This window comes from Stegodyphus dumicola, chromosome 9 (genome assembly GCF_044657685.1).
Source record: "Stegodyphus dumicola isolate Sdum_Otavi_A_Nest chromosome 9, ASM4465768v1".
Lineage (NCBI taxonomy): Eukaryota > Metazoa > Arthropoda > Arachnida > Araneae > Eresidae > Stegodyphus > Stegodyphus dumicola.
This window is the reverse complement of record NC_140776.1, coordinates 19,160,424-19,187,058: the sequence shown is the minus strand read 5'-3', so window position 1 is coordinate 19,187,058 and position 26,635 is coordinate 19,160,424. Positions and strand designations below refer to the sequence as shown.

Genomic DNA, 26,635 nt, shown 5'->3' with positions numbered 1-26,635 from the left:
ATTTCAAGAAGTATCGAATCGTTGCCACATGTTCTATTAAAATACTATAATAAATCTAGAACGATGTATAAAAGAAATTCGGGAGGGAAAAAAAACGAAAAAGAAACAGTTTTTCACAGAAGATCCAGTATTTCTCATTCAATTAATTCAGTTCTCACTTCGCGACAAGGCAAAAATACATAAAAACTCAAAATATTTATGTTAAAATTTAACTTAAATCTTAAACATTTCCTCGAAAAAATTCCAGAAAGGATTAAGCATGAATTAATTCGCAATAACAAATGAAGGCATTATCTTTTTTGTTGCGAAGCTTAGTCTCTCTAGATTGGTAACAAATCTACTATTCTGCTGTTTCAAATGCAAACAAATATGTCCGCCATGTTATTTAAATATTAGGTTTAACCACACTTAAACAATTTTTAAATTGTTGATAATTCTGCAATTATAGCATGCAAAATAACTAAAGGCATTAAATCCTTAACCGTAAGATAAGAATAACATATTTCAATCACTTTTATAGGAAAAAAATGCATAGTTTACCAACATATAAGAAGAAAGCAAACTAATCTCACGAAGCCGAGTAACTATATATATATATATATATATATATATACATGAAGAGATTCACATATGTTTGGTACGACCGATTGCAACCAAAATAGGAGGTGCACATCTACATGTTATTGCAGTCCTATGTAAAATATTTCAACGTTCTGAGGCTACTCGTTTTTGAGTTATGCGAGATACATACGTACGTACAGACACCACGAAAAATTCTCTTCAGAATTCATTTTAAAGCGGTTTTATAATTTTTGTGGAGGAAAATAATCTTTCGTTTTGTCCTTATGTACAGATGTCACGTAAAAACATAGTTAAATTGCATTCGGTAGGGGTCAAACTGGATATTTTCGTTGAAATATGGTGCCTGAAAATGTTCGCGATTACAATACTTCCTTTTTACGTACAAGGAAGTAAAAAGGTTACAAGCATCAGCATTTTAAAAGTAATAATTATGAAGGGAATGCACTAGTTGTCTAGCAGCGGTTGTGCAAGTTGGTACACGAAGTTTGTAGACGCATCAGAGCAACTGAAATAACAAGCCGTTTAGGAACGTGGTTTGTTTGGAGTGTAAGCCGTGATTCGTTTTCCTGATCGAGTATCTGGATCATGGCGGAAGTACCGTTACTGCCGATCTTTATTGTGGTACTTGGACAAGGCTACGTGAAACCATCCTCCTGCATGGTAATGCCGGGCCCCATACTGCTCACCATACTCAAGAATTCCTGCAAACTTTCAATTAGGAAGTTGGAGTCACCCCATATAGCCCAGGTTTAGCACTCAATAACTTATTTCCTTTTACCGAAATTGGAGGAGCATTTACCTGGATTGAGATTCTCTTTAGACAGTGATGTGAAAACAGCCACGGAGAGCTGGCTCAATGGGCTGAGACATATTTCCTACAATTAATTTCACTTCATTTATTTAATTACGGCAAAGCCTCGAGGATATCAACGCGCTCCAAGTGACCAACGCCGGAGACATATTGTTAGGCCAGCGCTGGAAAACCGTACAACCACATTACGAACCATTAGTCCGGGAAATGGGCACATGTTTGCAGCACGCCGAGTATCCCTCCATAAGGTGCGTCGACGTTTGTAGCAGCGTGGATTATCAGCACACCGACTATTATTTTTGGTTTCCTTGACAATGCAGCATAGAGCGATACACGGCGACTGTGCGCAGAACGACGTAACTGGATACCGGAATGGCACAATAACGTCTTTTCAGACGAGAACCGGTTCTGCGTGCGGTATTCTGATTGGTCGTGTACGTGTCTGGATGCTCCGAGGAGACTGCACCTCACGCACTTGAATTCGATTTCGGCATAGGGGCGGTGCATCGACGTCCTACGCCACATGTTGCATATCGTGTTCAAGATAATGCAAGACCACATGTTGCATGTCGTGGTCCGACCTTCTTCGATACACAGGTTATTCCATTGCTGCCCTGGCCTGCACGATCTCCAGGTCTGTCACTCACTGAAAACATTTGGACGTGGGTTGCTGAGAGATTAGCTCTCCAGCTAATGCGGTAGATGAAGTGTGATGTAGAGTTGAAGCAACATTGAATGAATTGACAGTTTCTGTCATCCAAGCTCTGTGCGACACCATGCTTTTAACCGGTTAAGACCCATTTTAGTTCCTAGGAGTGGCAGCTGCTTCTATTACTTTTGCAACCTGTAAATTCCCAAACTGCTTAAAAATTTAATCATTTTCTATTCATGAATTACTATTTACGTACAATAAATATCTTTTTTGTATTTGTTTTTCTTCATGATGTTGCAATTTTAATGGTCAGCAGTGTGTATAGCACTATTCTGATATAGGTATTCTGACATAAAATCGGACTTTTTCTGGAATGACATAATTTTTTTTTTTTTTTTTTTTTTTTTTTTTTTTTTTTTCGTATTTCGATTCTATGACTGAAATTTTGCCAAACTGTCAGGTTCTGTAAAAATCTCTCGAGTAGTTTTGACAAAGTTAGGTCTCAAAGATTTAGCTCCTCAGTGTAAATTAATTTTGGTATATATTTATTAATATCTATTTTTTGTTGCATTTACTTGATTCCTTCTTTCGCAGTTCAAAATTTAGGTTCAATACAAACAAAATTCACCGCTTTTTTATGATTTATTTTTAAAATTTGTATTTAAAAAATATATAAATTTTTTGTAAACATTTTGAATTATAACCTACGAAATTTTTACCATCATCTTAAATGGATGTGTTTCTAACCTGCAAAAAATTTCACAAGATATACGTTAATTTGTATATTTCCTCGTTTTTAAATTTGACATGTTTGTTATAAGCGATAAAAATGTCAAAAATAATTTAAGCACTTCAATAAAATTGTTTAAAATAAATGAACGATGCAACTTTTTTCCCGCTCGTGCACAATAAAAGGGAAAGGAAAATAGGCTACCATAAATTAAGTATCTGGATAAGTTAATTATTCTTAGCGCAAACTAAAAAAAAAAAAAAAAAAAAAAAAAATTGCACCAAGATAAATTTTTTAATTTCTCCCCAATTTCTTACCAAATTTAGGCATAATTTGAGTCGTAGAACCGAAATATGTAAAATATCATAATCTCATTCAGAAAATGTCCGATTTCATGTCAAAATACCTGTGTTAGTACAATGCCATATATATATATATATATATATATAAGTCTATTCGCACTTTCGAGATATAGAGAACGCAGGTTCGTCAATCGGCCGAGTGGAACGAGAGGTTTAGAGCTGCCGCAAATTTTTTGCGCAAGGTGTACATATATAGCAGTGAAAGAATTAGCATATATTATTCTCATATAATTGCATACATAATCCAAACTGTCATGTATTACCATCACAATAATCGAAATTAGGCAATAAGAAATAATTCAGACTGCTACAATCTTGGAATTTTTAGTAGGATAACAATAATGGGAATACGTCTGACAACAATGATAAATTATTTCTCTAGCTACAGTCAATAAAATACATTTTAAAGCTTTATCCGAAATATCTGACCTCGCCAGATATTCAGTATCTTCCGTTACCCTGGTTCTGCAATAAGTGCTTTATAAATCTCGGTAACTTTGAAGTACAAAACATTTCCTCTTTTTCTGCAATGGACTCAGTAATCAGGAGCTCATTTATTTTGCCCGCTCGGTTGGCTTGATTGATAAGCTGAACAATAGATTGTAGCTCTTTGCTTCCTTTATCGTCATTGATCCTAGTTTCACTTCAGGATCATTGATCCACCTTGCTCTGAATCATCTGCTTATGGCCATAAATTCTTAAGGATGACTGAACAAGTAGGATATGTACTAAATACTAAATCTTAGAGAGAAGTAAAACCAAAATTTAGCTTCTTTCTATACACTGATGTCATATGTCCTGAACTGTGAGTTTTCTTTAAAATATTTTCTTACCACGACTATCCTGCCAAAAAAAATATTTGTAGACATGTTGAGACATTAGGCTATTTCGAAGAGTAAGACATTAAAAATGGCGCAATGTCCTCGCCGGAACTTGGACCTCTCGAATACACGCCGAGCGTGCTGAGCATTACACCACGAAGGTATGCTAAGAAGGCGGGAGAAATAACTCATATACCCCCTTTAAAGGGCGACTGGGGGATTAGGAGAACCCAATCGCCAAATCCTGATGCTGGAGAATCGTCATCCATCACATTTTTTTAGTTCGGGCGCCACTGTAGCGACATTAGGTTATTTCGTTAATTTTATTAATTTTCTTTTTTTTTTTTTTTTTTTTTTATTTTCAAATTCTTAATTTTCTTTCTCACTTTTTCATCAAAAAGTTATTAGTTCATTCAAAAATATGAAATATAGAAGTAAAAATATTCCTATTTCCTTCTTGCGCTCCCAAATCATTATGCGAAATTTTCAAAATCTGAAAAACGCATGTGTGCGATGTTATCGTCATGCGATGATTTACCACAATATTTTCAACAACGATGTTTTTAAACCGCATTTTTTTCGACGATGATATTTTGTACCACGATGTTTTAGAACTGCAATATTTTCTTTTTGCTTTCTTTTCTCCCATGCTTTCTATTACGAAGTTTTCGCATTGCGTTGTTTAATCCGCCATCGGCGAACACCGCCTTGAATACATGAAAAAAAAAAAGTAAAATTTATTTTCTGAATTTAGCATTTACATTTCGTATCTCTATTCGCATTTATTATCTTTTTTTCTGCTTTAGTTTAAATGAAATAATTTCAAATAATTTTTACTTAATGAAAGTGATGTTTTAAAATCATACATTTCTCCTAATATATTAGCAACAATTATTTAAACAGTTTTTTCATATTCAAATCACTTGAACTTAATGAACTATTAGGCATTACAGCAAATTTGCATATATTTACAATTAGCATGCATAATACGTACTAGAAAAACACATAATGTTTTAAAGAACTAAGCAGCGATGACTAACCTGGCATATTGTCATGAGCTCGCGTCCATAACTTCGCGTAGGATGTGTATTCACCCATCTGTATAGGAAGAAATATCTCTAATTAGTGGGTGGACACACATAAATGCGAAATAGTTATACATTTAATTTTTATGAAAGTAATATCTGTATCACTTTTTAACTGAAATCCTTAAAGATACCTCAACTGATATCCATTTATTGCAGCAAAGCTGCACATATTTTTATGCAGAATTTTGTTATAATTTAGATCAACAAACGCTTTTTAAAAGCAACTATGATAACTATGATTTATTCTACATTAAGTATTTTATTATACAATAAAATTCTGGAATTTTGCAGTAATAGACGCGACTTTCTATTAGAAAAAGAGAAATTAATAAATCTAATCGGTACTGATGAATCTACTGTTCTTCCATTCCTGCTTTCAAAATTACCTAAAGAATTCTTTCCTAGCAAATATACACTTTTTGAAACCATTTTAAATTTTCAAATTAGGTCTATCGTCTTTTAATCTAACCCCCGAAATTATATACATATTACTTATCTATTTGCTACATTTTTTTAATGGTGCCAGGCGTGCTCTAGACACTACGTTATAGATTCCAATTTCTTGCTCTTAGGCAAGTGAGATTTTATTCTTATAAATGAGAGACGTCTTTTTAAATATGTTAGAGGTTTCAGTTTTTAAATAAGGCCCAAAAAAGTTTTCACTTTCCTGTTTAGTACCCTTTTCAACTTGCTCATTTGGAAGACCCTAATGCCACTTTTGTTTCTATCACATCATTAAAGAATTTTCTTCTTATCAAGATTTAATTTCGTTTGAGTTTGTTATGTTAATTAAATTTCCTTAATTAACATGACAAACAAGTTACCATCTCTCTGTCATGATGAAGTAGGTATTCAACGGAAAACAAAATCAGTGGCACACGTGATTTGAAGTTATTTTTGTAAGATAAAATTAACTATAAGAAAAGAATAGTTCACTTTTAAAATAATTGTTAAATTTGAGAAAAAAATGGACGCGTAAAGTTACATTTATGTGTCTAACTAAATTAGATATGTTGAAGAAATCAGTATAATTCCAAAATTTGCATTCCAAAATCAACCATCATAGTAGGGAGGAATTATTTTGATAAGCCCATCCAGTTATACCACGGTCGAATCGATTAATCAAGATGTCACCATTGCGATTACACAGAAATCACCCCAAGTAACTTAATATTCCCATATCATTCCGCAGTAGAACTCTGCGAAATTTGTCTGCGGACAAAGAATTATATACATGTCCATTTTTCTACAGTACAGACAATTCAGTTTGTGTTTAAAAATGCACGATATCAATATATATGTATAAGGCATAAAATACAAAAGAGTATTACTAGAAAATTACTAACTTAATTGGCAGCAGTTCTTTTAATTTTTACTTTAATTTCGCATCATCCCTGTCCTACAATATAAATTGCGTCGCTTACGTCATTTATTTTATCTGCAGTTTTCTGCAATGCAAAAGCTTTTGTCCAGTTACCGTTTAGAATTCAAATAAAGGATTTCGACACTATATACACCCCAGCTGCTAATACGCAATCATCTTTTCACCCTTCCATTGCTCAATTAGCAATCTATTCGCGGCTTTGAAGCTTTCATCAATGGTTTATAAATGTAATACTTTTTATATAAAGCTATGGAGAACTTACAATGTTGTGTCAATAAGGAATATATGTGTTTTGAAATTATTCGACACAAAAAAAATAAAGTAATGTTGTAACTATCAGGCTAATTGTGCATACCAGCTCTCATACGAAACCTGTACGTCTGGCACATTTACAGTTATTCCGGCCGTGAATAAAAAGCTTCTTTCATGCACAATTAAATCATCACACATTATAGAAAACAATATAATATTTCTTGCATTACTTAATTCACATTTTCGAAAATGTTTCTGTTTAAAATATAAATAAAGTATTCACATGTTAAAAGTAACATAAACTGACGCTGGCATTATGAATACCTGTCTCTCCATTGATATTTAAGTATCTTAAATTACGAATTATTTTCTCCTCTTAATACTCTGCAGAGCAATATTCCTTCACAAAATTGCATGAGAAAATGTAATAATTAAAAAAAAAAAAAAACTCACTATAGCTATTGACAAAAACCGAATTAAACTTTTAACGTATAACTTGCATACTGATGATCATCTTATTTCCTCGAACAGGAAATATGTTGCATGCGGTGAAACTTGGGCCATCTAATGGAAATTAAATCTATGGGTTGTAATGCATGCGGCGCCTGAAGCACGCTATAAATAGCAGCATTCAGCATTCTAAGATAAATTAAGATAGGTTTTTGCAAAATGGGTCACATGGAAGAACACATTGATGTTGTACGTATCATAATCATTTCAATGCAAATGAAAATTTTGGGGGGTGGAAATTCCAGTCTTGTTGAATCTATCCATGTCCTGAGCTGATACTGTCATATTAAAATGGACACGTATTCATAAACTCTTTATTAAAGGTCAACAAGTATTACTGCAATTTTGTCTGAAGAAAGGAGGGTTTGGTTCAGTTGGCGGAATCAGTACTGGATTTCCACATGTATTAAGAGGCACATTAGCACATACGTTGACAGCGTTTGGCGCAAGTTGAAAGGTACGGTTTGACGAGGATGAGAAGCTGCGTATAAGCAAACATCTCGATGACAAGTAAGCCTATTGTATAGGGCGATAAATACTCTATACATTTTAGCAACTTATTGTTCACTTAAAACTCTGAAAAATGCCTGGCGAATGCTCGGTGGTATTCGGCCTGCAGCAAAATTTGGTTATGCCGTTGCCCTGGTGGTTTAACCCTTAGAAACCCGAAGCCTTCGATAATTCGTACGCTTAAAATATCGAAACGCCCGTCCCTGTCCATTACTAGTCCCGTCTGTTTCCTCCAATCCCCGTCCATTAAAGCATAAATGGAAGTGAAGACTTCAAATGACAACCTTTCTGCTTCCTAACAAAGAAGCCTCCATTAGCCTTTTAGGACAAGCTTTCTGTAATGGACTGATGCATTGCATTTGGTGAAATAGCACCTGCTAATAGGAGGATAGAAAACAACATTGAAACCTCGGCCGTTTTGATCTGTTACGGCCGCTTGAATGAAAGATTGTCTCGGGTGTTTTGGCCTTCAAACCAAATTTTGCTACCAAATTTAATAGAGGACTTTGGTGGTTGGTACTTTATATCCTGTGGCGAAATATGTGGATTCTCAGATTACGTGGTCATCATTGATAATTTAAAACATCTAAGAGATGAGATAATGCGAACATGGATGAGATAATATGCTTTTGGTCTGAGTGATTAGCCTCAAATCACTATCTAAAATGTAAGCAGCTTAAAACGAGTTATGCTATCATTGCAGTTGTAACTTCTTAGAAACCTTAGAGAGTTCTCCCCGGGCGAGTAATACCAGGAAAGGATAGACTGATGATCTGTTATATCTGCAGAAATTTGGTTGATATTACCTTATCAGACGTATTACCAAGGGGATTTATAATGCAATATTTGAATGTTCCTAGTGGAGTGACCAAAAATATGAAAACAGTCCTTCTTATTACACAAATTTTCAACGTAAATCTAGATAAGCACCCTTCTGTAAAAAGATAGCTTTATTTTATTAACTGTTTACAGAATGATACTGAGTCAGCTCATTTTACCACTTCCTTATTTTAATCTGAGTAACAGCGGAGCCGTTTATTAACAGTGTATCAGAAGGACTTGATTAAATTCACACCTTTACACCTTTTATTTTACACTTTGAAACATATTATCAGACTTTGTTGACAATAATTTGCTATTCTGAAATTGTATAAGGAATTCTGCAGCATAGTTGAAACAGTAACATCTGCTTTCACATGTACTGCTTGATTAAAATAAACCATGTCTACACTAAGCCATCTAAATACTTGAACAAAGATAAGCTTCTCAGAGAGAAAGATAAAATTTAGTTAACCGTTGACATCAAACTAGACGACGCCACTGCAAAAATGGTGAGGATATGTAAATGATTAAAATACAGCGGAAGTCATCCAGATCAATTTCGCAGTTAGCATTAAAAAGCATAAAGTAGAACGTAGATCATGCTGCTTTTTTTAAAAGATGACATCTATATACATTTCCACAGCAATTTCACTAAAAATATTTGCAGTAAAACGAGGGTTCCAGAATTTAATGAAAGCAGTCGAATAGAGTAAGACTTTTGGCGCTCTTAGAAAGTAAAGTTGTTATGATAATATTCAAAGCATTTTGATTGAAATGAAATATGAGATACATATAAATGAAGATCATTAAAAATCTTTGCTGAATATCATCAATAAAAATGATAACGAAATATTTCCGAAATAAAAAAGGGGATTTTAAAATATGGAAAATTGTAAAAAAAGTGAAATGTTTTTGGTTTATTTGTTCCTAATTTAGATTTGCTCATGTAAACTGAGATATACCAGAATTCTAGTCTCTCATTTATATTGAAGATTAAAGCCATACCTTTAATGAAAGAAATATTTAAAGTATTTCACATCTAAAGTATTGCTTTCTACTTCCCTTAAAATTTCTAGTAACTACTTATATTAGCTTACAGTTAACAAAATGTGAACTTGAAGTAGCGAACTGCAACATTCAAATCATGTGAACTAGTTTTCAAACAAATGTAGATTTTATCGGATTAGTAGTCATTATTAATTACTAATATGATTTAAAAGTAATAAATGTTATTTTAATTCATTACAATAAAAATCTAACTTTCTTAATCAGCATAATTTTATGTTTATGTAAATAATTTTCACGCTGGAATGAAATACTTTCCAGAGAGAAACATTTTAAATTTTATTTTTTTTAAGAATTTGTTTACAAGAAATCTAGAATTTTCTCATTTATTTAAAATTTTACGAAGCTAAAGATTAAGATTAACTAAAGATTAAGATACAGCAAATCTTTTAATACATCTACATTTAAATATACAAGGATTCGGCAGAATCGATAAACACAGATTCGACTATATCGACATACTTCCTTCAGGGAAAACGTAAACAAACAAAACAATTTTTCCCTCACAATATAAATAATCTTAATCATGAACAATCAATGCCCCTTTTTTCTAGTTTCTGGGAGTTATTTCATAACAAAAGGAAAGAAAGAAATTCTTAAGTTCTGTTAAGCTGTGAGAAAACACAGCTTTCTGTCACAGCTGTTTCTTCCGCTGTGAGAAAATGGTACAACTAAATTAACAGGTACTCTGTACGTTTAAGCAATTTTGAAACATAACGTACATAATACTCAGAGAGGCGTTTTATGCAGATATATGAAATATCTAATATATAAAATATTTGTCTTTCAAAATATTTGAAATAATAAATTAATAGCCTTTTTAACTTCATTCTAAAAATAACAAAGCAATACATTTTATAATTAAACGAAAAAGATCCGTCATTTAATGTGTATTGCGCATTTATCAATGAAGTCTGAACCCTACACCGATACATTAAACTGCCATGTAATCTGAAATGGAATTTGTATAAAAAGGTAAATTGCGTTGCAACTCTCCGTTTCCGTTTTGCCTTCTGCTTCTAGATGCTTCATCTATCTGTGCTATCAAACAACAGTTCCAAAACTCACCAATTGTATATCTAATTCAGGATTTAATACTTAACAGCAGCAACAAATTTATAATATCATGGGCTAGATGTCACAGCGCTTGGGCAGGAAATGAACGCGCTGACGTCTTAGCAAAAGACGTCTTAGCAGCTATCCACCAAATAGCCACTCCAATCTCTATCCCGTGGCCAAAGTCAGCATTTAAATGCAAGCTGAAAAAACAACTTGCAAATGCACAATGGCAACATCAATGGGACCACGGACAACAAGGAAGACGAGCATATGAATTCCTCCCTAAATTAGATGAAAACATCGCTTTTTCTTCCTACTTCCTTTCCCAGTACATCTCAGGCCACGGCCCATTTCCACTCTACTTCTAGAACAAACATAAAGGCTCCTCTGACAGATGTATTTGCGGAAGCAACGGAGACCCAGAGCACTAAATCTCTAACTGTCCAATGACGTCTGTTCACCATATCCGTCACCTAGGCAACCCGGGTCTAGAATTCAGGCGATTTCTAATCAAGCACAGAAAAACATTTAGTCAGATGAAGAACTTTATCGACTACCTCCACAGACAAGGACTCAATATATGCCACCCTTAATCTTCAATCCTTTCATTCTGCAATAATTTCAGAGTGTCTTTGTTATTTCCACCAAACACACACTTCTAACGTGCCTTCAGTCTTCATTCATATCTGTGCCTTACCTCCATACCATGATATTGTTATTTATTATTACGAACTTATTGTATCTCACCTACCTATGAACATTACCATCACCAAATGTAACAATATGCAGCTATGTATATCTAAATGTATAACATCTGTATGATTGCATGTCACCTTGTTAAATTCTCAATAAAAAGGGAAAGGTTGTACATCGGGGCAATACCATTTTTGCTCATAGCGATGATATGATGCCTCTTGTACTTGTTGCTGTCTTGTCCTGCATCGCTTTGCCACAGAGTTTACTTTTCTAATTTTCGTCCTTTAAGAAGACGTAATCTGTACAAAGTTGGAGGTGCATAGCGTAACCACAGTGATAATGTGCATTATCCAGAAATAAAATTATTTGTGGAATTCAGGCCATGTCTGAAAGTTTCCCTGGTTTATGCATCCATCGTTCTAACTACTTAGCAAAGTCTTCAAATTATTATGCAGTCATCTCCGACGCAAATCAGTTGCAACTCTCACCAAGTCATCTTATTTCAATAATAACGCGCAGTTTTATCACAGTAATGGAGAAGTTTTATTACATATATACATTTGTGTGATAATTTATTCGAAGCAGATGAAAGTGGAGACAATGGTAAGAAACTGCTGTGCTGAAAGTTTGTAAGGCTTATCCTAAGTTGTTAACAGTTATCGTTTTAGTTAAAACTACTTTACTGTCCAAAATGTGATTACATCATGATGGGGCCCCTGCTCATTTTGGACTGGATGTTAGTAGCTATTTGAACAGATCTTTCCCGCATCGATGGATTAAGCGTGGTGGACCAGTTCCCTGGGCTCCACGCTCAACGGATTTATTGAACCTTGATTTCTTTTTGTGGGAAGCCATCAAAAGTGTCGTGTATCACGATCCTGTTGTGTCTGAAATGGATCTCGCGGCAGGACCCGCCTATGCAGCTTCTACGATCAAAGAAACTCCCTGTGTGTTTCAACATGTCCGGCAATCAATGGTCCGTCGGTGTCAGCCATGTTTGGCGTCTGATGGCGCAAACTTCGAGAATCTGTTGTAACATTCAAGCTGTCGTATTCCGCTTGTATTCATGTCCAATAAATGTTTAAAATTAATCTCTCTTGTTTCTTTTCCCATCTTCTACCTCTGTTGCCACTTACTCCTGACATTTCCGGGTATGGGTTCCTATGCAATTTTGAATCCTTATGATGTGCTTTACCTCCCCTAGAAGTTTGTCTCAGCATTTAAGGTACACCCTGTGTGTACATATATATATATTTATATACACACAAAACCTTTGTTCCGGACTATTGCAACCAAAACGAGATAAGCATAACTACATGTTTTATCAGTCCTATATACAAATTATTCAACTTTCTGAGCCTACTCGTTTTTAAGTTATGCGAGATATGTACATACATACGCCACGAAAAAATCTCTTCTGAATCCTGTTTAAATTATCTTTAAAATCCGTTTTGGAAAAAAGATTCCTTTATTCTGCCCATATGTATCAATGTCACGCAAAAACATCGTACAAATAAATGGTTTAGAGAGCGAACAAAATAGATATTTTCACTGAAATGTGATACCCGAAATTTTTCACGATACAAATACTTCCTTTACTTCACAAGGAAGTAAAAATAGTCAAAATTATTATTGCTATTATATGATGGCTCAATATTTATCCATACAAATGATTCCTTTCTGGTATACGCCTGCGACAAGTAACTTATTACTTTTCCACTAGCATAGTTTCTCCTTCAAGTAGTCGAAGAAAATTTTCACAATATAAGTATTTGATTAATATTAAGTACAGTTAATGGTATATTAATACTATTTAGCATTATAATGTGAGAAATTACTCTCTGTTTCATATATTTTCTATACATTTCCGTTATCCTTCTAGCACGCGCGTATGCGCAAAATTTACGACAAATTCAGTTTTAATGGACATTTTTCGCATATCGAAGCTGAGACGTCTGAAGGTTATTTCTATCTCTCCTTTCTACCCTTCCCCACATCATGGAATGTTCCAGCAGGAAGTCATTTGACTTTTTTTTAACTGGGCTTCTGTGTTAGGTGGCAGCTTTTACGTAAAATTTACGACACGCGCAAGGTCGTGTTTTAAAATTTGGAAAATACTTTTTTCTCAAATATTTTGTAATTTTTTGTTATTAAATGCCGTATATTATTTTAATTTGAATACATTTGGCTCTGTAAATTTTATATAGGTTTTATAACAAAAAAATATATGCAAGCAGCTGATTCTGTTCGCATTCTTCAAGAATTATCTGATGAAGAAACGGAAGACAAGGAAACATTTGATGGGTGAACAATAGCAATTCCCGTTCCTTATTTTCTTTTATTTCTATTTTTTGGAAATAAATAAAAATATTAAAGTACGTTTTTGCAACCAGTACGAAGTAAATTTCCTTGTAGAAGTAAGTACTGCTAAACTTACTTTTTTTCCTACCAAGGCGTTTTTCTTTTTTATTTGTCTATACTTGCCATTGATGAATGTGAAAACTCGCTTTGATTTTAAAATATAATTATTAAATAATAAATGAAAATTTTTTTATAATGAAATACATCATTGCATTTCCATCTCACTAACATGAGAACTTAAAAATAATTTACTTATATTTGGATGTGATATGATTTGTATTTTGAAATAATAAGATTAATATTTTATTTCTTAACAAATTTATTATCAATATTCACTCATTCCTGTCGTTTTTCGTGCCAAAAATGGTAAAATAACGGATGTTGTAAAAATTACGACGCGCGCGTGTTCATGTAAAATTGTCAAGCGCGCGTGCTGGAAGGTTAAATATGCAAAACTGAGAACAGTTGCTGTGATATTATAACACCAGAAAGTAAACACGTGGCAGTGTTTAGCTCTAGCTGAAGCTGACTTACGAACTTATTGTGCACGTTAATCAGTTTTGGTAAAGATGGATGAAGCTACTGAAGACTGTACATCTTAAAGGCATATTATAATAATGGCAGATAATGGAACTCAGTGAGGACACATGAACTATTAAATTGTTCACCGATTTCCTCCAACAGTATGTAGTTAATAATGGAATATAATGCACGTCACGTCATTGATTAATTGCATTTGGCGCAAGGTCAACATCGATCCATTATTTAGCTGTTAAAACTCAAGACAGCGTGAAACGTCTGATATATTTTGAATTAACCGTTACTGTGAAGTTACCATATACGTACAAAAGGAATGAAAAACTTTCCTCCAATTTCTCACTGAAATAAGCTACTTTTAACTCAGGAAAATGCACCTACAATAGCAATGTGTTTTAGAATCAACACGTCTAAAATATATTTTATTTTATTTTATATGTTTTTGATAATTATTTTATTTCCTAATTAATTGCTTGGATATATTTTTCAGAATTGTCCTTCTTATATAAAAAGCGTTCAATATAACTACGAAATTTAAGCAAAGAAATTTGAGGCTGTTTTTAATTCCTTGCATAAAGTAAAGGGAGTATTGTAATCGCGATAAATTTCGGGTACTATATTTCAACGAAAATGTCCATTTCAATCGTTTTCGGAGCAATTTGAATGATAATTTTGCTTGGCATCGGTACCTACTGACAGAATAAAGGACTTTTTTTCCCAACAAGCATTGTAAATTGGATTTAAAATGGATTCAGTAGAGATTTTTTTCTTTGAAGTCTCTATGTACGTATGTGTGTATCTCGCATAACTCTAAAGCGAGTTACCGTAGAACGTTGAACTTTTGTATATGAGAGTGCTATAACTCTATAACATGCAGTTGTGCACCTCCCTTTTTAGTTGCAATCGGTTGCACTAATCGCATGTATATATATATTACTCTGTTACCTGGCTCTGTGAGCTTAGTTTTATTATTTTTATATGTTGGTAAATTGTGCATTTTTTGCTTTAAAAGTGATTAAATTATGTGGTTTTTATGTTCCGGTTAAGGATTTTATGCCTTTAATTAATCTGCTTGCAATAGTTGTAGAATTATCAAAAATTTCAAAGTTAAAGTTGGCGAGTTGAGCCTAACGAACTGCTATTTTTTTGCATTTGAAACTCAGTAGAATAGTGATTTAAGCCAGTTTCTGCCCCTTCAATGTATTTTTGCTGAGTGGGATCAAAAGTAAACTTTCAATTTTGTGGATCTAAAAATATACCTTCTTGCCTCCTGCTATAATTGCTTGTTTTTGCGTAGAAACTAATTTTAATTATAAATATGTTTTTAACTGTTTTATATTTTTCTGCATTTTACAATTTAAAATGAAGATGCTTTGTGTTTTTATATATTTTTGCTTTGCAGCGAAGTGAGAACTGAATTAATTGAATGAGAAATATATCTCTAATGAAATTCGAGGAAACAAGTTGAAATGAAATGCAACAAAAATTATGTATAATTTAACAGGCCATATAAGGAAGTCACGTGGTGTCCACATCAGACATTTTTTTTAGCACCAAAGATACTATTAGTCTCGAAACAAATTTTTTGTTCGTATTATTTTTTGTGTCCAAAAATATTTTCATAATGTTGCCATGAAATGCTGTCTCCAATCATGAATCTATATGTATTTAAGTATGTATGTTCCTCGCACTGTGGAAAAAAAGGCGACATCTTAGAGCCACTAAATTTTTAATACACCTAATCCTCAACCTGAACATGTGCGCCTAGAAGCCCGAATTTCGAATTTGTTTTACTATCTACTGTTTCCTCTTTTGCAAAACTTTAAATAATTTTTGTTTAACAAACTCAACGACTTCAAGGCGAGCAGTGGAGACACTTTGTTCGAGATAAAACATTTTTATATGCAGCGCGGCAGACTATTGCTATGCGGTAAAATGCAAAATATTAAGTCTTAAAATTTAATCAGCAAACTGGGTTATTTGAAAGCAATGTATTATCTCTGCCGGAAAGAAAATACTTTTACATTTCACACCACAGACTGCTGCTATATAGAAAAGCCTAAGATATTTTACTTTAGGCTGTGATCTAGAAGGTTATACAGTAATGAACGAAGCGATTTAAAAGTATTAAACACAGTTTTAAGAATACTTTTCCATTTTTGAAACGATTGATTTAAATAAAAATCATGATATATTTAATCAGAAATATTAATCGCTAGACACATTAAATTACACTCGCTAGACTCATTGAAATCATTACATACGTTTCTCTTTTTTATCGTAACTGTTTAGGCGAGTGACCACGCGAGCGGTTAGCTTTTAAAATTACAGACCAAACATAAAAATATGTATGGCAAGCCTTAACTCTATCAGGCAATCTAAAGGTACTGTATAATTCTACGGGTTCATGGATTTGGATAATAACACTTGATGAAGAAGCAAAACACAATTTATTCGTCAGTATTACACAGGACAGTTCCAAAGACGCGTTATAGTCGTTGAAAAACTACGACAAAAGACGCTGAAAGCAATCAGAAACACAGCCTTCGGGCTATGAGGATATAAATGTTAAGTCAGTTTCACGGCAGTGAAGGTACAGCTCCCGACTCAGTCAATAGCTTCAAAGGTGATCTCTGAATTCAAGACACTAGTACACTACTCAAGATGCAACATTCTCCGCGTACACGCAGGTTATTTATAGCTTTAATCTACCTTCGAGAATATTCCCTGGAAAAGCGCTAAGAATGCCTTTCGCTCTGTCTATGCAATATCACAAATTTTTTCGCCAAAAGAGCGATTTCGCACCAAATATGGCAACATTGTCTTTCCCTGCTATTTTTTGGCAACCTTAACCATGCTTTACGGAGAAGCCAATTTTACCTCAGCTAGGCATTTCGCAATAATATGCTGTTTAACAAAATTTTATGATTTTCTTGTTGAATTTTATATTATATAATTGCGAGAAACGTGGTATTTAATAAATAAAGCTAACATACAAAACGTAAATAATAAAAGGAGTTTTGTAAATTATCTTAGCAATAGAAATTAACATTGATGAGATGAAATGAGAAAAGATTGACAAATATAGAAAGATATATCCCAACACTTAATACAGTATCAGGAATTCTAGACATATGCCGCTGTTAAAGTTCTGCGATTTTGCTGTTGAATTAGATATGGAGCAAGTGCAAAGAAAGCGATGCTTGACAATAAAGCTAGAAAGACAAAAAAAAAAAAAAGTGCTAACAGGAGTGTGTCTAATAGCTGAGTAGTAACCTGAGATGCGCAGCGACATCATAAAACCTTAACACTCCCTTCCATCCTGGTGGGAGGTTAAAATCTGATCCTTTCAAATTTTCTTCTTGGTTTTTTCAACCTTTCTTCTTTTTTAGCTTTCTTTGTGAATTTCTTTTTCTAAATTTTCTTAATTTTGCAAAAGATTTCTTGGACATTATATTTGGTAATCAGGAAACGAAATAGCGCAAGAATAACATTGTAAGAAAATTACCTTTAATATTTTTCTAAATTTAATCCGGTATTTTTAATTATTTTATCATCTAGCTAATTTTAATTTTTTAAATTGTCATTAAAATTTGCATACACTGCTTTCAACAACGCATACTATTTTGTTGGAAATTTTCGAAATTTAATATAATTATTTAAATAAATTAGCAACCAAAATATTTTTAAAAATTCTTTCGTCTTAAACGTATAATCAACTGAACACAAGTCTCTAATCTAAAGCATAGTCAAAGCTCAATTTCTAATATTTTTCAGCCTGCAGTCAATATTTGCTGAGCAGTTATATCTTTGAAACTGGTGCCGTTAAAATTCGGAGTCATACAGAGATATGATTTGGATAAAGAAACATCTACCTAGTCAGGTTCAGCCTGCGGATTGAAGTAACTGAGAGAAAAGCATTTTGTTGCTTTAGACAGCCATTTCACAATTAATACTCGAGAAAAGAAATTTATATTTTATTATAACAGTGACGGAAAAACGCGAACACCGTATACCATTACCATATATAACATATAAAAATTACCATATCACATAAAAGACATTCGTATAACATAAAAAATCCAGAAGTTGTGACGCAACACTCCCATCGTAGTGGAGTCGAAACCAGATGAGCGTAATTATGCTTAAAGGTTTACGAATCTGTATACTGATGATGCAGAAAATTTTCGATCGCAAGAGGAAGGGCACACGTTTTATAAATTAAACTATCAGTTAAAATTATTGGCAATTTACTTTTTAAAATAAAATCCTCCAAAGTAGAGTCATAGACAGAAATTCACGAGAGAAACGCAAATTAAAAAAAAAAAAAATTACATATTTTTAAAATTGAAATCCATTCAGTTCCGTCTGTTAACAGGAACCCAGGACTACTGCGCTGCTAAAAAGTCGAAAAGAGAACTCTCAGATCTAATCTGTATAACCTCATAGCATTCAGCGGGCTTTTGTCAAACACATAAAGGGCTGTGCGGGAATCCAACATAATGCCTTCCCAAACTATTACACATCCATTACCTCCTTTACCCTGATGAGGGAGGGATGATATTGTGTTCCAGGCTCTTTCTAGATCTAGGTACACCGAGAAACAGTGTTCAGGCTGAAACTTGTCTCATATGCAAAACGCACGATGCTCCACTGAAGTCTGGTCCAAGGAGCACGTTGTCTGCACCATGCTAAATGCGCTCTCTTGTCTGCTGCAGTGAGCAGGACACACACAGGGAGTCATCTGACATACAGTCCTATTGCATGAAGACTTCGGACAACTGTAGGCCATGAAACTCGAATTCCAGTGGCAGCATACAGGTGTACCGAGAAATGTGAAATTATGAATCTGAATTATTCCTGTGTCGCAACGCTGAAAGGGCTAAATAACGATCCTCATTCATCATTGTGGATCTTGGTCGACCTTCTCCAAGTTTCCTGATATGGATAGAGTGCCCTAAAACTGTTTCCAAAAATGCGGACGACATTGGGCTTTACATTGAGCTCTGCAGTTATTTGCACTTGCGATTGCCTTGCTTTAATATACTGACAGTTCTCCATCTCACCCGTCACCTGTACCTTTGCGGCTATTTAGTTTACCCGTTATCTTATAAAATTTACCCAACTCTTGCGAAAAAAACGGTGAATATCGTGAAGGAGCACGAGTATACAAATCGCCGAACATTATCACAGTTCCCCAGACATGTACGTGTATGTATAGATAGACTCATTTGCATAACTCTTCGACGGCATTTGGTTCAATCCTTAAATAAAAGTAGATATAATTTGCAAGTTCTTTCACTTTTGAACACTATTGTATTTTTGATAAAATATCTGTCATGAAGGTACGTTCTGTATTAAGCTTTGAGTGCTTTGCCTTATTTAATTAGTTAATTTTTTAGTCGCAGTTCATAGGATAAATCTTACTGATGACTTAAAGAAATCCTAGCTCTGAAAATCTCTTAAAGATCAACGCATAATCTTTCTTTCAATTGTGTTTTAATTGAACTAAAGAAATATCGACATTTTGCATATCACCATACAGCAAAACCGCTGGAAAAAACATTTCCAACAGCTTCTCTTAACTAGATCGGATTCGGTTTCTTCTTATGGTTTGCTACTTTACTGAAGAATTCTTTTTATGAAAAATAATAAATTTTCATAAATTTCGTATTATAATCATTAACTAATGTAAATGCTTTACGCTCTTAATTATACGCAATATTTACTGAAGGGAAAAAATATAGCTGATAATTAAATTTCGCCAAGTAATGTGTAAAAAATACTGTTTTCAAAAAATAGAGTGCTCGATAGTTCTTGTTTTTGAAACAAAAGAAAGAGCATCAGATAGCATCATCATCTGAAAAAGAGCATCAGATCGATAAGCGACAACTCTAGGGATTGAAAATAAAATAAAAAACACTGAATAAAATTTCTAGTGCCTCATTAAAATATCCATTTCATATTTTTTTCTATTTTACAAATATTCGAAATTTAAAAGTTCATAATTTTTTTCACGCAATATTATATCTAGCTACTTTGTTAACGCAAAAAATGAAGCAGATGTAAATTTTATTCTCCGGTGAATTCCTTCAGTGTTTTTCAGTGGCAAGATACAGACATATTTACCGCTTTTATGTTGCATTTTTAGCAAAATAATTTCATGAATAAATGTGGCAACAGTGGAATACTAGACGATTTCTTAAACAGTTAAAGATTCCTTTGAAATGATTTTACAACTTGATCAGTAATTTATCTCATTCTCTAAGGATTTCAGTAATACTTTTTTTTTTTTTTTTTTTTTTTTGTGCGTATGCATATAAAGTATTCGAAGCTTTTCTTATGAACTGGATTCCAGAAAAAAATCGTTACCATTCTGAAAAATATAATTTTAAACGAAATACGTCAAAAATTATGCAAAATATTTCGAGACAATAGTCGCATTTTAGAGAAAATAACTCGAATAAAAACCCTAGTGATAATAACTCTAACGAATTTAACTTTTGCAGTAATTATGAATTCCCCCCAAAAATTATTACCTTAATTTGAGACAGCACTGTATTCTTATTGACATTCACTGCAAAACCAAGTCATCTTGGACTTCATTATAGATGCTTAACATGAACCAGCACGTATGTTCTTTAATGAAATAAATTGCTTCTAAAACCTAATATTTTTTCCGATTTTCCAAATGCTTTAAAAATAAATACTTGAAAAAAAAATAATAATAATAATTCGGAAAACAACCTTTTTTTAATTCTTCCTAGAACTGACAGTATAATTTATAGTAATTCATCACAGCAAGTAGAGAATTCAGAAATTGTTCTAATTTTGTAATTAAATCTCTGTAAATAGAACCACAATATTTTTTCAATTAAAGTAATTATCATGCGCTTAGTATTTTTTAATATCGACTTTAATTAGAGTCTCAGTTTACTGCTTATTCATGTTAGCCCAAGTTGCCGATTGGTCAAGTCGCTAAATACTGTTAGTTCCACCGCGGTTGGAATCCCAGCGATTGAGCTGCATGGGCTTCTGCATGTTTCTCCCCATGTGTAATGTGTATAAGAGTCAGTTTCTCTTAAAAAGCCCTTCATGAAGGCATCTATTAGGCAGGTAGCCCTCGTGTGCTTTTCCGTAGTTAAACCAAATCAAATTTCATACTTAGCCAATTTCTAAATTTTTTATACTATGTGCCTTTTCTGTGATATGTATGGAAAATACAGACACATTAGTGTAAAATATGTATTACAATAAAATATTTTGACACATGGAATAAAATAGTAAATAAATATACCAGTTCTTTTTAAGATATAGAATTGCATAAAATTATACACTGGCCAATGAGTTAGAAACCCAATAATATTTTATTGGACCAACTTTTGCAGGGACAACTGCTCTGATTCATTCGAGCATCGAGTCTAATTGCTTCTGGAGTGCATTTACATCCAGAGAATATCATGCATTGGCTATGCAACCTTTTAGATCCTGTAAATTATATGGAATAGGAGAGTGCTGTCGGATGCATCGTTTCACCATATCCCACAGTTTGTGTATGGGAATTAAGATCCGGGCTATGCGGTGCCCGGGGAACAGGTTGGATGTCAGAACGATGTTCTGCAGACCAATGTTGAACACTTCCGGGACGATGTATCCATGAAGTATTATCCATGAAGGATCCGTCACCGTCAGGGTAAAAATGCGACATTGCAGAGTGCCCTTGATCTTCCAGTATATCTAGGTATCTCAAGCCAGTATATCTGCTTGTTTACTCTTGAGCAACAGCAGGGCACCACTTCCACGTCAGCAAAACATGCCCCATATCATGATACTCCTACCAGACCCTTGCACAATGCGAGTAAGGCAAGATGGATTCATGGCCAAATTTGACGTCTTCCATCAGTGCAAAATAAGGTGTAGGCCGATTCTTAGGACCACATTACCCGTTTCCAATCCTCAGACGTCTAGTATAGTCTTCCATGACACCACGGCAAACGAATTCTTGCATATCGGGCAGAAACAAGTGGTTTTCTCAGAAGCTACCGACTATGCATTCCTATCCTTTGCAATTCTCAGCGCATGGTTCTAGTCGAAATCTGTTGAGAAGAGCCTTGATTGGTGATCTGTCTCAGTTGAAGCACAGTACCGTCTCTATTCTGCCGTACAATTCGTTGGAGACGACGCCGATCACCCTCTTGGAAAACTGTGCTAGAATACCAGTTACGTCTTCTAAAGAAGGTGTGTGGGGTCTGATTCCAGCTTTTGAAACCTTTGATATGGTTGCTTTTGAGAACCTAGTGAAATTTGCTCTCTTCGAAATCGAGGTCCATGCTAAACGGGCACCAACAATAAGCCATTTTTCAAATGGTGAAAAATCTTTCGTTTCTTTTACTTCATTCATCGTGTAAAAGGACTCCAACGCATTAACTATTCTAGCATTCTAACCACGTGTACCCACGCCATAAAAAATTGCATACTTCATCCCTAGCACGCATTTCAATGAAAATCTCAAAGATTTCTAATTCATTGGCTAGTGTGTGTATATTTTCATTTAAATTCGTTAGCGTATAGTACAGGGTGGTTATGGTCATATATTTTTAATAATAATTTTAGAAATATTCTTAATGATACCAAAAGTTTAAAAATATATCATTTAGTTGGAAAGCTGGTTGGAAAGCTTTCAATTGCTGAAACAAATGAAACTTCTACGAATGTAATTTTGACTTAACAGAGACTGGAGACATATTGAATTGAAATAAAATGAAAAAAAAAAAAAAAAAAAAAGACCTCGAGGATTCTAATCGCTTTAGCGGCATGGATTGGAGGAAAAAAAAGGAAAAGCAAGGCTTTGAGACATTTAACGTAGCCTTTTAATAACATCAAATCGATAGCAATATTACCAAGAAGCCGATTTGGAACATTTATGCCATATGCCGCGTCGCCACGTGGTGTAATCTAATTCCTTTTCATCATTTTAAAATATCAGTTCTAGATAACCTATTACAGACTATTACTAGATAACCTATTACTAGATAACCTATTATTGACGCACGTTCTGAATTCTTTAGACCGTCTCTAATAACGTTTTATCTATTCGATAATAGAAAATTGTACTATAATTTTAGTAATATATTTACTACATTCAGATGCCATATAAATAAACGCATGATAGTTGTTTAACAATGAAAAATCGTTAATATTTTGATATAATGTTCCAGAAAATATTTTTTTTAAAAAAGGTTAGATGTTTAAGATTTTAATGGCGGCTCAAAAGGATTCGTTAAGGTTTTATTACGCACTCGGTGAGCACGAAGTTTACCAGTCTGCTCTTGCCCTCAACACTGCTGAAAAACATTTTTCTTTATAATTTTAGTAATAATAAACATCGTTTTCTTCGCGCTTATGCCCTATACAGTTAAACAACAAAATCTCAAAATTTTTAAAAGCTGCATAGCAACATAAGTTTCGAATTCCTAATGCAGTGTTAAGCGTTGGCATACATGTACATATTTTTTCAGTCTTTTTTTAGTTTATCAAAATCAATATACAGGTTTTCCAGTAAGATAGCTAATTTTTTTTTTTTTTTTTTTTTTTTTTTATTATTAACTTTTTACGTGTTCACTTTCTTAAATACCACTTTCTTCACAATTACGGCATATAAAATTCAATTCAATAACAAAATCACAAAATATTTAAAGCAATCACATCTTTAGAATTCCCAATAGGGTATTAGAGGTTGCCATACCTACCTTTATACTCGCAATATTATTTGTTTAAAAACTAGTGTCTCAGGCGGTCGCCCATCTAAAATAGTTATCATAAAAGGAATTATGTAAAAATTTTAATGAATTCAGCTAGTTTAATTTCGTAAACATATTGATTATTTCTAATTAAAACATGTAATTACATATTTAATTAAACATCTAATTATCTAAATATACGATATATGCCTATTAAAAACATTAACAGTAAAAGGTAGAAAATACATTCTTAAGAATTGCCTTTAAATCACTTAGTTTATTACTCAATAACTTTCCATATTAAATCTGAAGTATCATAGGTTTTACTTATAGGCAACAGCTGGCGCGCGGATCATAAAATAATTTTATTTCCGGACGAGGCAACACATTACTGTCGTATAGCCGAGTTTGTTGATTAAAACTGAAAGATAAATATCTTACATTTTTCCGAATGGCAACAGTCACACGTGCTGGTGATAGAAACGTTTTATTTCGAACAGTGTTGCCAATGCTCGCTTCCAAATTGTTGAATTTGGTGATCAAAAATTCACTAAAGTTTTACAAAATATGAAATAAATAATAAATCAAATCCGAAATTCAAAATTCGGGCTTCCAGTTTCACTTGTTCAGATGAAGGACTATGTTATTCAGAATTTGATGGATCTAGCTACATACCGCCGTTTTTCCACAATGCGAAGAAATATACATACATACAAACAGATTTTTCATAATTCCAGGAATTTTTCGTTAAAATGTTACTGCGGGATAATATTCGGCGGCAACAATTTGAAGAGTACGAAATTTAGAGCGAATCAATTGGATGGAAAATCCAATTTGAGACTAATAAATCCTTTTTGGGGATAAAAAGGCTGAAGATACTGATCACCACGAAACTATAATGTTGTTAACAGAGATAGCAGATATATAATTATCAACACGTATTACTAATAGTCTGCTGCGTTCTCCATCTAATGTCCTTTAGAAGAAAAGATACTTAAATGGAATCTGTTCTTACCATATTTCCGTTTAAGAAATATAAAATTACGAAACTATTTTTTCTGGATTGCATTAAGAAATAAAAAATTAAATAAGAAATCTGAAAGATTTCAAATTTTATATTAGGCCAAAAGGGTAATTTTTTAACGTTACCTTTATTTATTAAATGTGTTACCTTTATTTATTAAATATCATGTTCTTCGCACTTAAACTACATAAAATTTAACTCAACAGCAACATAACAAAATATCTAAAACCAGTATATCTTTCGAATTTCCGATAAGCAGTCTCGCTCGGTGGAGATAATTTTTTTCCCTACAGTGTTGCCATTACTCGCTTTGAAATCGTTGAGTTTGTTAAGTATAATTTCGCTAAAGATTTACAAAATATGAAATAAGTAATAAAACAAATTCGAATTTTCAAATTCGGGCTTCCAGGTGTCCATGTTCGGGTGGAGTATTACATTATTCAAAATTCGATGATCCTAGGTACCGTGGTTTTTTCATAATGCGAGAAACATACGTACATTCATGCAAATCCTTCATTATATAATTTAAACATAATAAAAACATAACACAGGGCGATTATATAGATATACAGGAGGCGATTATATGTGACACAGGTGGTATATAACACACGGTGTTATATATATATTTAAACACAGGGCGATTTAAAAGAAAATAAATATAACACAGGGCGATTATATGTGACAACATAGGGTTTAAATATAACACAGGGCGATTATATGTGACAACATAGGGTTTAAATATAACACAGGGCGATTATAAAGAAAATATAACACAGGGCGATTATATGTGACAACATAGGGTTTAAATATAACACAGGGCGATTATATGTGACAACGTAGGGTTTAAATATAATACAGGGCGATTATAAGTGACAACATAGGGTTTAAATATAACACAGGGCGATTATATGTGACAACAATTTAAAACGTGATACGCCGTTTGTAGGGAAACACCACAGAATGCCATTTTGAGACAGCATAGCCTTTCTGCGCTAACTTCCCCCTTGGGGTAAAAATCCCAAATATTAATTTTAGTGAAACAATTTGAATTTTAGCATTATAAAATTCTCTTTAAAATATTGTTGTTTAGTTGTGCACTTTTTTTTTTTTTTTTTTTTTCACACTGCGCGACATTTTATCTTTACGAGCGCTGCTATGCCTGTAAAATATTTTTCAGCAGTCCCTATTTATTTCTTATATCTTGAAAAACTATTCAGCACAAAGTACATGTGATTACATTTCAGTAACAACCAAATGTTTATTGTTTTGTAAAGAAGCCTTGCCATTTTAAACAATGCATATCACCTAAAAATGGCTTACGCACTTAATACATTTCCTGACCAAGATTTAAAAAAAAAAAAAAAAAAAAAAAAAAAAAGACATGCTCATATTAACGTTAAAACGACAGAATTTCTTTGCATTAGTAAGCAAACGTCGTCAAGACAGTTAAAAAAACGAACTTAGAAAAGAAAAACGCGGGCAGCAATAAATGCCAACAACAAGCGATGCGAGCGGTTTGTTTGGCCATTTCTATTTTTTCCAAAGGACTTTTTTGTCCAACCAAGACAAGAGAAATGGGTCGAACATAACAGTAAAAGTTGAGAAAGAATCTAAATGATCCTGATGTTC

General features: G+C 33.4%; 1 protein-coding gene across 5 annotated transcripts in view; it reads right to left on the bottom strand.

Moving 5' to 3' along the window:
• Positions 1 to 26,635, bottom strand: part of LOC118192095 (cell adhesion molecule Dscam1-like) — a 1,228,438-nt gene that overhangs the window by 75,683 nt on the left and 1,126,120 nt on the right. For 3 of the 5 annotated variants that reach the window (XM_085823258.1, XM_085823260.1, XM_085823259.1), the window contains exon 23: positions 4,999 to 5,056. The exons of the other annotated variants lie outside the window; for them this stretch is intronic. In XM_085823258.1, coding sequence (XP_085679384.1) covers positions 4,999 to 5,056 — 58 coding nt within the window. The remainder of the gene's footprint in view (positions 1 to 4,998; positions 5,057 to 26,635) is intronic. 5 annotated transcript variants of the gene reach the window in all.